Below are 13,779 nucleotides of genomic sequence, written 5' to 3'. Positions count from 1 at the left end.
CTTCCTGTTTCCGGTTTACGGTGGATCGCTGAACTCCGGGTGTGTGAGTGTGCTTTTATATTAAGATTGTATCTTCTTGTACCCACTGGCCTGGATTAATTAAATTCGCCTTCAGTGACCACATAGTCTGGCCCAAGCATAGAGGCAACAACAGGTCTCAAAGATATTTTGGATTAAGGGGATTTCTATAAAATTTCTGTTCTAGAAACAATGTTTACTAAAGACAGGTTTTAAAAACAATGCTTGTTTAATATGGTATTAAAAGTTACACCTCTATACATTCATATACAAGAGCATACCTTGTCCTGGCAGTCAAACTTTGTAACATAAGAGTCAGTCAGATGGTACTGGGTTAAAGATATGAAGGGGTCGTGGAGAACAGCTGAGACTTGCTAGTGTGTAGCTAGCTGGGTTGGAATTCCTAGAGAGACTAGTGCCAATGGATGACTCTAGCAGATTTGGAAATGCTGATGCCATGTGGTAATCACTAAAAACACCAGACAGAGTAAATTAGAGCAGCCTGGGACCTAGAAGGCAGGCTGTGTATGCTGCTGAGGGTGGGGCCAGAGCGGTGATAGCCCAAAAGATTGTAAATGGATCCCAGATACTGAGCACTGAATTGTTTGCACTACTGGAGCTTGGTTTTGCCTTGTGCAAATTGTGGTTGTGCCCTGTATCTTCCCTTTTTTTTTTCTTGAGAAAAGGTTTCTCTGTAGCTTTGGTGCCTGTCCTGGAACTAGCTCTTGTAGACTAGGCTGGTCTCAAACCTACAGAGATCCACCTGTCTCTGACTCCTGGGTGCTGGGATTAAAGGTGTGTGCCACCACCACCCGGCAATGTATCTTCCCTTTTGAAGTAAAAACCGTACTTTATTTTTTGATATTGCAGGAGCACGCAATTGAGAGTGAAAGACTCTAGATGCATTTCTGAGGCCTCTCAGCTCTAAAGACATTTTCTGAAGCCTCTTAACATTTGAAAATTGGACAGTCGCCCACACACACATGCTGGACTGCTCATCCTCCTGCGTCCTTGTGACTAATCTTCAAACATAGCTCCATTCTGGGAATTGAGGCAAATACAACCCACAGGTGTTGACTCATTTCCTGATGTATTGATTTAGTCGCTAGAACAAGGTCAGGAAGGCCACAGATGCTCCCCCTTATTTCACCCGACCATGCAGCTATTCTCCTGCCCTAGAATAGACTAATCACTGCTGGTAACCCTTTGAATAAGCCAATCCAATAAGTTGGAAAACAACCTTTTTCCAACTTGTGTCTGTGGCTTTTTGCTTTAAAAGATGGACTGTAACAGCTATCGGATGTCCTTCATATCCCGAACCTGAAAGACCCTGTCAAGACAGAATAAAAATTTTCTTGCTTTTGCATCAACTGTGGCTGTGTGAGTGGTGTCTGGAGCAACTCCTCTCTGATGTTTGGACTTCTAGTCCAACAAGAGATTTTAAAGTTCTTTAAGAGGAAATTTTGGAATCTTACAGAAAATTTAAATTTAAAAAACTGGATATTTTTTAAGGAACAGCTTTTAAATTTAAGTTTATACAATGTTTAATATTATTAATATATGATCTTAAATAAGTAAACAAATGGCTAAAGAGTTAGGATCACAGTTATGAGCACCAAACAGTAAATACTAGAAACTGGGATATTCCTATGTTATGATGCAGTAAGACAATGACCTAAGCAGTCTGGCGATGAGCTTGGAGCAAATGTTCTCCACCTATAGGTCCCGAACCTTTGTAGGTCAAAAGGTCCTTTCACAGGGATAGCCTAGGACCATCTGCATGTTAGATGTTTGCACTGCAATTCATAACAGTGCAAAAGTGCAGTTGTTAAAGAGCAACGAGAATGATTTCATGGTTGGGGTCACCACAACATGGGTAACTGTGTTGAAGTATCACAGCATTAGGAAGGTTATGAACCACTGGCTTAGAGATGTCTCTCCTTACCTAAGGTCTATTCAGGCTTAAGAATGTATGTCTACCCACATCTTTAATAACTTTGTTAAACTTTAGATACTTTTGATACTGAGTCATATAAGAAACTTATATTCTGTAATAGTTTGCTATAAAGGACCTGGAAAGTAGTCAGTCTCCCTACAGAGATTTAAGTTATAAGTTAAAGTTTTATTTTGATAGTAAAAAAGTGTCAATTCACAAACTGTTATTTTAAGGCTTAAACTTAAAAGGGATAAAGCTGCAAATCCTAATCTTCTAAAAACTATTATTAACTAGCCATCCGTGGTGGCGCACGCCTTTAATCCCAGCACTCACTTAGTAGGAAGAAGCAGGCAGATCTCTGTGAGTTCAAGGCCAGCTTGGTCTACAAGAGCTAGTTCCAGGACAGGCTCCAAAACTACAGAGAAACCGTCTCAAAAAACCAAAACAAAAAGCTATTAACTTATTGTAAACTGATAAAGATAACTAATATATACACGATAATGATCAGTCACCTCATAAATGATAAAATTCTTTAATATGTTCAGAACTATACTTATGGGTATACAAAGTACTAATGCAATTGATTACGGTAATTACAGAAATAAGCCTTATTTATCCTCTTGTATATGATTTCAAGGATAAGCCTAAAAGTAACTAAAATCAAGCAAAATTTATTTAGTTCAGATATACTTATTAGATAATAGTCCTCAAACTTGTCAGAGACCTGTAGAATATAGCATTTAATATGTTTAACGGATGGGCTGGAGAGATGGCTCAGCAGTTAAGAGCTTTTGGCTGCTCTTCCAGAGGTCCTGGGTTTAATTCCCAGCAGCCACATGGTGGCTCATAACTGCTTGTGTCTCTAGTTTCAGGGGATCTGACACCTTCCACACAGACATACATAGAGGCAAACCACAAATACACATGAAGCAAAAATAATTTTTAAAAATGTTTAATGGAGGGCTAGAGAGATGGCTCAGAGGTTAAGAGCACTGCCTGCTCTTCCAAAGGCCCTCAGTTCAATTCCCAGCAACCACATGGTGGCTCACAACCATCTGTAATGAGGTCTGGTGCCCTCTTCTGGCCTGCAGGCATACACACAGACAGAATATTGTATACATAATAAATAAATATTTTTTAAAAAATGTTTAATGGAAAAAGCTTACTATGAGACACCAGGTTCTAGCAGTGACCCCAAGGTCCTCAAGAAGATGATGGGGCACAAAAATGATTCCATCTGGATTGGGGTTACGTTAACCACTGGGCAATGCCTCACCAACAGCCAGGACCTGTGCAAACTGTGGACAAGTAGGACAGTGAAGAGTTGATTGCCTTACTTCGACTAAACAAAGTAAGGTCAATGCCCCAAGTTCTTCCTTCACAGGAAAAATTTCCCAGGTCTCCTGGGCCTGGTGGCCCAAGACTGATGCCGCCCTGGTACCTCTGCCACAAAATGAAGCCATGGAGACCAAAGGAACCTGGGATGATCATCTAGGCAATGGATAAATCTGTCATTTTAAGGGATAACTAAGTCATTTGGATTATACTATACTTTATCCTTCTCAGATCTCTGGTGGCATTTACAGCTAGACTAACTATGGCTGTGTCAGCCTGGCAAGAGCAGGCAACCAGATCCTTCTCCAAGACTGCAGCCATCTTGTTATTTCATTTCATATATATATAAAAATCAAGCCTTGCTTTTCTACATCTATAGGTCTCTTGTTAAGAAAAGGCAGACAAGTTTGCCTTGCTAACAGGCTTCAGATTAAAGGATACAGAGGTTTCAGACATAACATTTTACTGTTCTTTTATTTAAAAGAACTTACTTAGCAATGACTGTTCTCAGTAATAACTACTCATGTCTCTAGCAAATGATTAGATACAAAGAAAGAGTTTGAAGTCTATGTAAGTTCTGAGCGTGGAAGAAAGTATTCTAAGGTGTACAAAGGTCTGAGGATGTGAAAGCTTAGGTAACTTCTGACTTAAGGTGTATAAATGCAAGTTACGAAGGTAGAGGAATAGGATTTAAGGTATGTGGGAAATTGGCAATGTTCAGACTTCTCTTTAAGCTATTGGCATACTGAGTTTTCTTACAGACTCCTGGTAGCTGTTTTCGTCTACACTGTAGATTTCAGTGCAGAATACAAACAGTGGTAAATGCTAATATATCTAAAAATTTTCTTTTTTGTAAACTGAAAATTCCTGCAACCTTCAGGAAGCCAAGGGAGTTGTAAGACTTGGATGTACCTCTCACTGGTCAAAGGGGCTGAAACCTAAGATTCCCCCCTTGCCTATACTGATGGTGGGATCTCTCCCCTGGTCTTGGAACTCCTCCCCTCATCTAATTACTAGGACTACGGGCATCAAAGTTACAAATTTAAGATTATTCTTTAAATTCTTAAACTTTAACTTCTGTCCCTAGTCTATGTCTCAGCAGATTTCTCTTACTTGATAGACACCATCTAGGAATCAACTTTGGACTGCAAACTCCTGAGCTCCGTCTTGCTAAAAACTGATGTGAACCAGTCCTGCTGAGTGATTGTTCCCTGTCTCCTCAGCTAAGTCAGCAAACCGGGTGCTTCTGATAAGTCCCCCATGGCTGGATTCCTCTCCCATGCTTTTGACTGGTATTTCAGCATTCCTGGGCCCTGACAAATGAATTCCTGGTTGCAGTTGCAAGTAGTTACAGAAGAGAGTGTGTCACCCCTTGTCCCGTAACAGGCTGGAACATACGTTCAAAAGGAAACTTGCTGGCACAGGGGACAAAGGGACGACCTATAATGCCAACTGGCATACCAGGAAAGATACCTGTTAAAACCAGACAGGCCCCGATCTATCAACAGGTAGATTCATTAGCTGAAATAATTCTACAATATGGTAGAGCACTCAACTTGCTCATTGTAAAACAGAAGTTTTATATAAGTCACATAGGCAAGAAATCTGTCAGGATGTATGCTTGCCCAACTGGATGTAGGCAGGAGTACACAGGCAGAAAGTATGCCAAGATAAATGCTTGCCCCTGATTGAACCTAATTTAGGGGCCTGATGGGATGCATTTTTAAGCCTCTGCCAGATGTCACTCATCAGCATTTCCTAGGAACCCTGGAATGGACCTGGTCAGAATCCATCAACCTGGCCAGTATTTAATTGAAGCTTGTTTCAAATATGGCTTAAAATTGTGGTAGTAGACTTATTCTTATGCCAAGTGGGACTAACAACATCTGAGAGGGGATTGATACCAAGAGTATATTATAAAAAAATTAGACATCAATCCCCTTCCCAATTATCCAACCAATAAACAGGAAAATGAGTAGACAATTCTCAAAAGAAGTATAAATGACCAAGAAATATAGGGGAAAATGGCTAGCTGTCAGGAAAATGAAAATCAAAACTACAATGATACCACATCTCACTCCATTCAGAATGGTGACCAAACAAAACAAATAACAAAGTGAGGATGCAAAGCTGGGCATGGTGGCACATGCCTTTAATCCAGCACTCTACGGCAAAGGAAAGTTCCAGGCAAGCCTGTTCTACATACTGAGTTATAGGCCAGGAAAGGCTACATAGTGAGACCCTATCTCAAATTACAAGACAAAACAAAAATGTAACTTTGCCCACCATCATTATCACCAGGGAACTTGGTAGAAATAATGTATTTCTACCAAATGGTGGTATACAGTTGGATTTCCAGTACTGGGGAAGCAGAGGCATGGTGAGTTTGGGCCAGATAGTGTTATATAGCAAGACCCTGTCTTAAAAAAAAGTGATAGGAGGGAGTTCAAGGATATCCTTGGCTACATGAGAATGTGACACCAACCTGAGCTACAACAGGAGACATTGTCTCAAAACTCTCTCTCTCTCTCTCTCTCTCTCTCTCTCTCTCTCTCTCTCACGCACACACACACGCACACACGCACACACAATTATTTGTGCACAGAAAGGGATTGCTACTTCTGAATTCCTAAACATCACTGTGTGACTCACTTGGCAATTAGCTAAGACATTTGTCTGCTATTGGCAGGACTGTGAATTTCAGCATTGCTGGCACAAATGCAATGTTCAACAATTCTGTTTCTCTGCACTTAAGTCAATAAAAGCACACAACCTTACACAAAAAGATGTTCCAAGAGAAAATGTCATGTGATTCTGCAGAAAGACTTAAGTAAGCAGTAGAGCGCTAATGACTTTTATAGCTCGCTTACCAGAGCCCACCTCCTCTCCCAAAAGAAAATGACTGGATCTGGGTTTTGGTTCAGTGGTTCAGTAGGTACCAATCATGCATAGGTGCTAATCCACAGCACCAAAATATGCTTGGTTTGGTTTGGCTTTGATCCTAAGGACTGAACCCAGGATCTTCCTTGTTCAACACTGAACTATATTAAAATCCTCAACCTACATTTTCTCTCTTTGCATTTAAGTTATTTAACTGTAAAATGGGGAGGAGAAAGTACATCTGACAAAGATTAACACTGTGTTTAAAAACATTTTATACCCAACTTGGTGCTCAAGAAGTGACAGCGAGCCGGGCGGTGGTGGCGCACGCCTTTAATCCCAGCACTCGGGAGGCAGAAGCAGGCGGATCTCTGTGAGTTCGAGGCCAGCCTGGTCTACAAGAGCTAGTTCCAGGACAGGCACCAAAAACTACAGAGAAACCCTGTTTCGAAAATCCAAAAAAAAAAAAAAGTGACAGCGAGAGCTTGCATGATCATTTCGTATCTAGAACCAGGCTTTTCAGTCTCAATGACAGGATTAGTAAGCAATCAGGAGGAAAGCACAAATGGCACCTGCACCCAGAAAGAGTTCTCGAGGCTGGTTATTCACGTACCACCAATAGGATTTCTGACGACACGACCAAACCTTTTCCTTTTCCATCAGCCCACTTAGTTGCCTTGTAAGACAACTGTGAAGTGGAGGGCTTTATGTGCTGGTTATCTTTTTGCTCATTTACAATAACCATTAAATAAAGCTTCCATTTGCCTGCATTACATCGCATCATCTCCCGAGTCAGTCTTAGCCTACCCTATGTTACTCTATTTCTGGAAGGGAATGGGGCCAGGAACTTGGGGGTTACTAAATTTTCTTGCTACTGGTTGTTTTCACTTACAAAGGTATACTGAGCAAATAATTATGACAAGCCAAATTACAAACATTTTAACAACAGACACCAAAATTTTTATGAAGTCCAAATTTGTCTAAAGCTAAACAGAAAATCCAGCCACTTCTTTATTCTATATTAAAATCAAAGTGAGGTTAAAAATAAAGGTTCACCTTGACTTCTAAACTAAAGAAAACCAAGGCATAATAGAGATGCAGTTTTTGTTCTGAAGCACTAATATTCAAACAACAGAGATGCCGTTTTTGTTCTGAAGCACTAATATTCAAACAAGAGAAATGCTCCACATGCAGATCACCCATGTGAAACATTGCCACCTTCAAGACAGAATGCAGTTCTGAAAAGGCAACCAACAGTTATTGACCCATACTCTTTCATGTCTGCACCACAATCCAAGACATTCTTCATCACGCCAACAACAAAGTTGCTGATCACAGCCAAGTGAGCTAAGAGCATCAACACTATTTTGCACAATTCTTGAGTCAGTCTTAAGTCACACTTTACACGCTTTTGCTTGTGTGTGTGCATCTGTTCACAGAATCCACAAGAGAGTGTCAGATGCCTGGAGCTGGGGTTACAGTTGTAAGTCACCCATCATGAGTGCTGGGCCTCAGGTTCTCTGCAAGAGGAGTACATGCTCTTAACTTGTTTTTTTGAGATGTGTCTCGCTATGCATCTGATAACTACTTCGGGCTCCGTGAAGACTGGGATGAGGTGTGCATGTCATCCTACCTACCAGACTAAACACTTTTTAGAAATCACTCCTACAATCTCTTCTCTTAGGATCTATCCAAGCCATCATTTTTTGTGTGTGTATTGCTTACAGATGGTGTCTCACTATATTACCATATTGACCTCAAACTCCAAGGCTCAAGCATCCTTCTGCCTCAGCCTCTTGGGTACCTGGAATCATGCAGGCATACGTGACTGCCCATGACCACTGCTAAGATTTAAAAAAAAACAATTGAGAGTGCACCAAATTTGATCCCTGTACTCAAGAGGTAGAGGCAGGACAATCAGAAAGAATTCAAGCACAGCCATGGCTATACAATGCATTCAAAAATAGCTTGGAATACATGGGAACTTGTTGCCAAAAAAACTGATAAATATGACAAAATACACTTAGAGTTGGTTCTCAAAAGTTTTGACTGGTGGAGAATATAAACAAATTCAGACCTACGGGGTTCCTTTCTCCTACCAACTATCAATCAAAACCTATTCAGCAAATAATAGTTGTAAATATGATAATAGTTACCTACTCAGCGCGAACAAGCTGCTCTAGGTCTCCATAACCTTGGCCACTATCAGTGGGCTGTTTGTTTGGGGTAAGGCACGCCAAGATAAAAGCATGCTGAAATGGAAAAGATTCAATGGATGGGGAAAAAAGCAGCCTCTTTTTACTACCTTAACCCTCTTCATGAGCAATCTGGAAAGGCAATGGCACATGCTCATCACTCATTAAGAAATCAATCACCATGCCCCCTGCAAAGAGGCTGCAGTTTTCATCGAGTGCAATTAGCAGAGTATTTGGATTTTGTTTTTAGTCTTTACTAAACCCTGGCTCCCTGGAGAGTCGTTATTGTAAATTCTCTGCAGCCAGCACAGTACTCACTAACCAGAAAGCACTTGGTAAAGGAACACAAGTGGATAAACAGAGCCTGCTTTCCTCTAGGTGCCAGTGAGGTAATGATCTAACCACGGTGCCTCTTTAAAAAGATTCATCTTTCAACACTGTTGTTAAGAACACAAGCTGTGGAGTCAGACTTCATGGACATAAATCCCAGAATTCCAGCTCTATCATTTATTACTAGGTTATCACTGGGCAAGTGTGTAAAGCGCCTGGGTCCGCTGGGTTCGCCTACTTGGAAAACAGGGACAATACTGCTTCATGGGTTACTGTAAAGATCCAATGAGACAATTTTTTTAAGCACGTCCCCAGAACAAGCCCACCCCCCACAAAAAAAGGCAAAACCCTGCCCCACTAACACAGTCGTCACTTGTGCCAGCAGTCAATTTGCCAGCAATGGCAAGATAAAAAACAATGGGGTAAATAAAAATCCCTTGAAGCCTGGGTGGTGCCATTAAGAACAATTTGCAAGGAATGACTGCAAATGAATCTGCTTTGAAACGTTCAGTCAGGAAAACAGGCAGGTGGGGTTCTGGTGCAGTTACATTTTAAGTTAGCTCCTGATTAGATTGTTTTGCATGCAGGGTTAGGAGCTGGAAGCAAGGGTCTCCTGGTTAGTAATGACACTCTACCACTGAGCTCTGCCCCCAGCCCAGTACTGGCTTTTCAAATCGAAAAAGCTGTAATCTACGAAGCCTAGGCAGATTTGATGCTGAGCGTTCCATGCCTAGCATCAGAGGATTCTAGCCACAGTCTCTAACCTCTACAATATCTATCTCTACGTAGCATAGTTTTCTGTCTCTATTGCCTCTTTACTCCACCAGCTGCCACCTGTTTAGTTTCTCAATTCCCCAACCCCCCAATCCTGAGAGGACATCCCCCCAAAACTCTGGTTGGGAAACCGGTTTGCAATTTCTTCCTACCTAACCCTGGCTGCTTTTCTGCTTCTCCTTCCTGCCCACCTCCTTCCTTCTCAAGCCTTACCATTCTCCACACGTAGGAACTTGAAACCTAAGAGTATGGGAAAGCAACAGCGTAATAGCAGTGGTGCCAAGAACCGGAGATGCTGCCAAGCTTTTCCCCAAGCTCCATATGCAGCGGCCCAACTTACTCACAGACTGGACTTACATTTAAGCCCATGGGGTCTCACACACTCGGTATTTCTTTTTGTTTCTGCTCGATTTCTGTAACTATTTAAAACAACCTCCTCCAAAAGCTGTGAACCATTCAAATCTAGCCAGTTCTCACAGACTTAGGTAAGGTCTGTCATCTTCAGGAAGTTTCCCGAGACCATTTCAGCCCACAGATATCAAACCACCCACCTATCCAAACAGGTACTGTACCAGAAAGCATAGTCACCACGCATATTTACACCATGAAATAAATGTTCCATATTTGATCTGCCAAGACCAGGAACGGTGTCTCATTCATGTCTTTGAAACCCCCTACTCAGTGTGGTCATCTTCCTAAACAGTGACTCACTCAGTGGACTGTTTCTTTGAGCTAAGGCATGCCAAGATAAAAGCATGCTGCGATGAAAAGGATTCAATGGATGGGGGGAAAAGAAGAAAGGTGTTCGACTAACATCTGTTTTATTTGCCATGAGGTTGAAAAGAGATACAGGAGAGAATGTCAACTGGAAAATGAAGGGAAAAAACTATTTCAGTTTGAGGGAGATGATAGCAAGAGAAACATGAAACCCCAAAGAAACTGTGAGTCAATTCTGCTAAAGCCAACAGGTAGGCCGATGGGGTAAGTGAAGGGAAAGGGGGTTACTATGACGACATGGATAGAGATACAGCCATGTAGGTTCGGGGATTGGTAGGAGGCCATGTGAAGGGGGCATAGGTGGATAAAATGGTCGCCAGTAGGTTAGCTGACTGAGTGAGTGGCAGGTAAGTCAGTAAATGGTTAGGTGTTTAGTCTGGAAGGAACAGGTGTGGGACATTTCATTTAAAATCTGACCCCTCCCTCACCTTGACCCGGAAGCGGATGAGTGCTAGCCTCACGCAGTGGCTCAGGCAGGCAGGTGGCAGGAACCAGGCCCGCGGTGGAGGGGTGCCCTTGTTGCCCACGTGTCCCACGATCAGTTGCGCAGTCTGCCGCTCCGCCTGGCACCGACGGCCCCATTCGGCCAGTCGGTCTTTCCCCAGGCCCCCAGGGAACATGACCACCAGCTCCAGGCCGTCGCCGCCCGGATAGGAACAAGCCTGGCACAGCGCTGACAAGTAGCCCAGCATGGCATTCCACTGGCCGCCACAAACCCAATCCGTCTGGTAGCCACCATAGAGCCGCGGCAGCGCCGAGCCCGCATCTACCAATACCCGAGCCCCAGGCAGCGGAGGGGGCGGCGGCGGATGCAGCCCTGGCGGCGCTTGGCCGTGATGGTGGAAATGGTGAGCAGGGTGATGGTGCCGAGTCGGCCCCGCGCCCCCGGAGTAAGCGCCAAAGGCGGCGGGCGGGAGCGGCGGCGGCAGAGGAGCAGAGCCCCTGGTGATGCGTGGAGCCCCGGGCGCTAGGGCTGCTGGTGGCAGCTGGCGGTGCAGGTGCTGCTGCTGCTGCTGTTGCTGCTGCTGCTGCTGGCGCGAGACGGTGCGCGCGAGTTTGAGGAGGTCCACGGGCACCACGGCCCCGGGACAGCGCTTCTCCAGGAACTCTTGGAAGCCCTGGACGCCCATGCTTCCTCCGTGAGCAGAAGGAACAGCGGCTGCGCAAGCGGGCCAGGCGGCGATCCCCGCGCGAAGCTGGAGGCGGGCGCGTGCGCACTTCGCGGGGGGGTATGGGGGAGGGGGGCGGGGAAAGGGTTGGCGACGGGAGGGGCGAGGGGACGTGGGCGGGGAGGGGAGGAGACTGGGCGCGGGTGAAGAGCAGAGGTGAGGCTGACCAGACTCAGAAGAGGCTGGGGAGGTAAAAGCGACGACAATTCCTAGTCACTTCTCTTTTTCCCGTTGCCCTCCGCTGCTCTTCTTCACTGCTTCAAAGCGGGTGAAGCTTCTGCCTTCCACCTCCGGGAGCCATGTTGCCTCGTCTTCTCTGCGATACTCGCTTTCTAGTTGGGGGAGGGGAGTGAGGCGGGGCGAATGGGCATCCTGGGAGTTGTAGTCTTTTCCCGGATGGCATCAGGATGCAGTGGAAGAACCAGCCACCCAGGTCAGGCCTTGATGTGCACAACGTCAGAAGAAACGGGATATGAAAATGTGTGTCTAGGATTTGCACCAAAACCCCTTGTATCCAACTGCGTTGCCTCAGGATATTATACCGCCATTCCCAGGGAAAGGAATGGAGGTGATGCATCATGGGAAAGGAAGTACAGTGTGGATTGATTGAATTTGGCTAAAGTGAGCTAAAGTTCCCTGAGAGGGAGAATTTCCCCTTCCATAGAAAAGATGATATGCATAATTTTAAATGAGTGGACGAGAACACACATGAAGCATAACAACCATTACCATCGTTTTTAGCTACCGTCATTCTTTGAAGAGTTGTACCCCCTCAGGAGTGACAAAACATTTACCTAAGACAATGTACAGACAAAATGAAATTGACTGTAATTTGTCTTGAGGATCTCTGATCAAGGAGATAAAGCACCCACACAAATTCACCCAGAACTTGAACCTTATTGGTACTCACTAAGCTATGCCATATGGTTAGGCGATTTGCTTTCACCCCATGGTTAGGAAAATTGCCCATGAGAGAAGCAATTCAAAATAGCTGCCAGGGTTCTAATCTGATGGCATTCTTTTGAGAACTCTGTTTGCAGCATGCCTCTCCGATGAAATCCACGTAGTGTCCGTCTTCTGTTGAGCTTTTAGGGCCCGCCCCTTCAGCCAGAATACAGCAGAAAATAAGGTCTGCACTGAAGAATAGTTGCATCTGCCTTGGAGCTTCCTGAAAGGTGACCGACAGAACACGAAAGTGCAGAACCCAGAAGTGATCGTGATGAATGATGTCAGAAGGGTCTGTTAGGATGAAAATACAAACAAGCTACAAATTCTATAAAGGAATCTTTCAAAAGAGTTATATAGATCCAGAATGGCAGGGATAGTGAAGCAAAGTGAATGGAAGGACAGTGGCTTGAAGGCATGAAAGATGAGAACGGATTTTTAGTAAAAATGTGCTTCCTAGATAGTTTCCAGCATCCCTTTCCTAGAAATTGGCCCACTCCTTGTTAAGCTGATAAGGTTATAGCAGAAACAAACACTGTCACCTTAGGCATGGTGGTATATGCCCGCAGTCCCAGTGCTCAGGAGGTTGAAACAGGACAATCACCTTAAGCTCTAGGCTGAGGCTACCTAGTGGTTTTTGGGAACCAATAAAGTAAACAAATACTAGCGTGTTCATGTATTCTTATAGTACCATATTCTAACTGGGTGTGGTGGCTTACAGCTGTAAACAAAACATTTGGAAAGTTGAGGCAGGAGGATTGACACAACTTTGAAGGTAGTGTTTTCCAGGTCAGTCAGTGATACAAATGAAACAAAACAAACAATAAAGGGAAAAAACTAAACCCACAAGACAACAAAAAGAATCGAATCATAAGGCACTTGTGAAAATGTTAGCCACAAATGAGCCATCTTCAGAGGCAAACTCCTGCATTACTCTACCTTCAAAGTATCCTTTGGGCTGGTGAGATGGCTCTCTGGTTAAAATGCTTGCTTTGCAAGCACGAGGACCTGAGTTCAGTCCTCAGAGACCACCTGAAAAAGCCAGGCTCAGTGCAGTGCACTTGTAATCCCAGTGCTGGGTAAGCAGAGACATGATTCCTAAGACTCAGTGGCCAGGCAGCCTGTCTAATTGATAAGTTCAGATCAATAAGAGACCCTTATTGAGCTGGAGGACTCCTAAGGAATGATATCCAAATTTTGCCCTGTCGTTTCCACAGGCACACATGAACACACATCCAGACACACAAGCGCACCTGTACCTACGTGAAAGCATCCTTTTCTTTATTTTCTGCTAAAACTTTATGCAAAAAGCTGAGAATTCACAGAGTATTCCTCTTCTGCCTGTTAAGCCTTTTAATGCTCTGTGAACTTTAATCCCAGCACTCAGGAGGCAGAGGCAGGCGGATCTCTGTGAGTTCGA

The 13,779-nt window shown here is 44.0% G+C and overlaps 1 protein-coding gene across 2 annotated transcripts in view; it reads right to left on the bottom strand.

Annotated features, from left to right (window-relative positions):
* The window catches only part of Fam120c (family with sequence similarity 120C), a 149,572-nt gene extending 136,542 nt beyond the window's left edge, over positions 1-13,030 (bottom strand). The window contains exon 1 of one of the 2 annotated variants that reach the window (XM_013350639.2): positions 10,674-13,030. In XM_013350639.2, the coding sequence (XP_013206093.1) occupies positions 10,674-11,375 (702 nt within the window). In that variant the 5' untranslated portion in view covers positions 11,376-13,030. The remainder of the gene's footprint in view (positions 1-10,673) is intronic. The other variant, XM_005358882.2, reaches the window with a different exon arrangement.
* Between the last annotated feature and the right edge of the window lie 749 nt (positions 13,031-13,779).

Source organism: Microtus ochrogaster, chromosome X (genome assembly GCF_000317375.1).
Source record: "Microtus ochrogaster isolate Prairie Vole_2 chromosome X, MicOch1.0, whole genome shotgun sequence".
Classification (NCBI taxonomy): Eukaryota; Metazoa; Chordata; class Mammalia; order Rodentia; family Cricetidae; genus Microtus; species Microtus ochrogaster.
The sequence above is the reverse complement of the archived record's forward strand: the minus strand, read 5'-3'. Positions and strand labels throughout refer to the sequence as shown.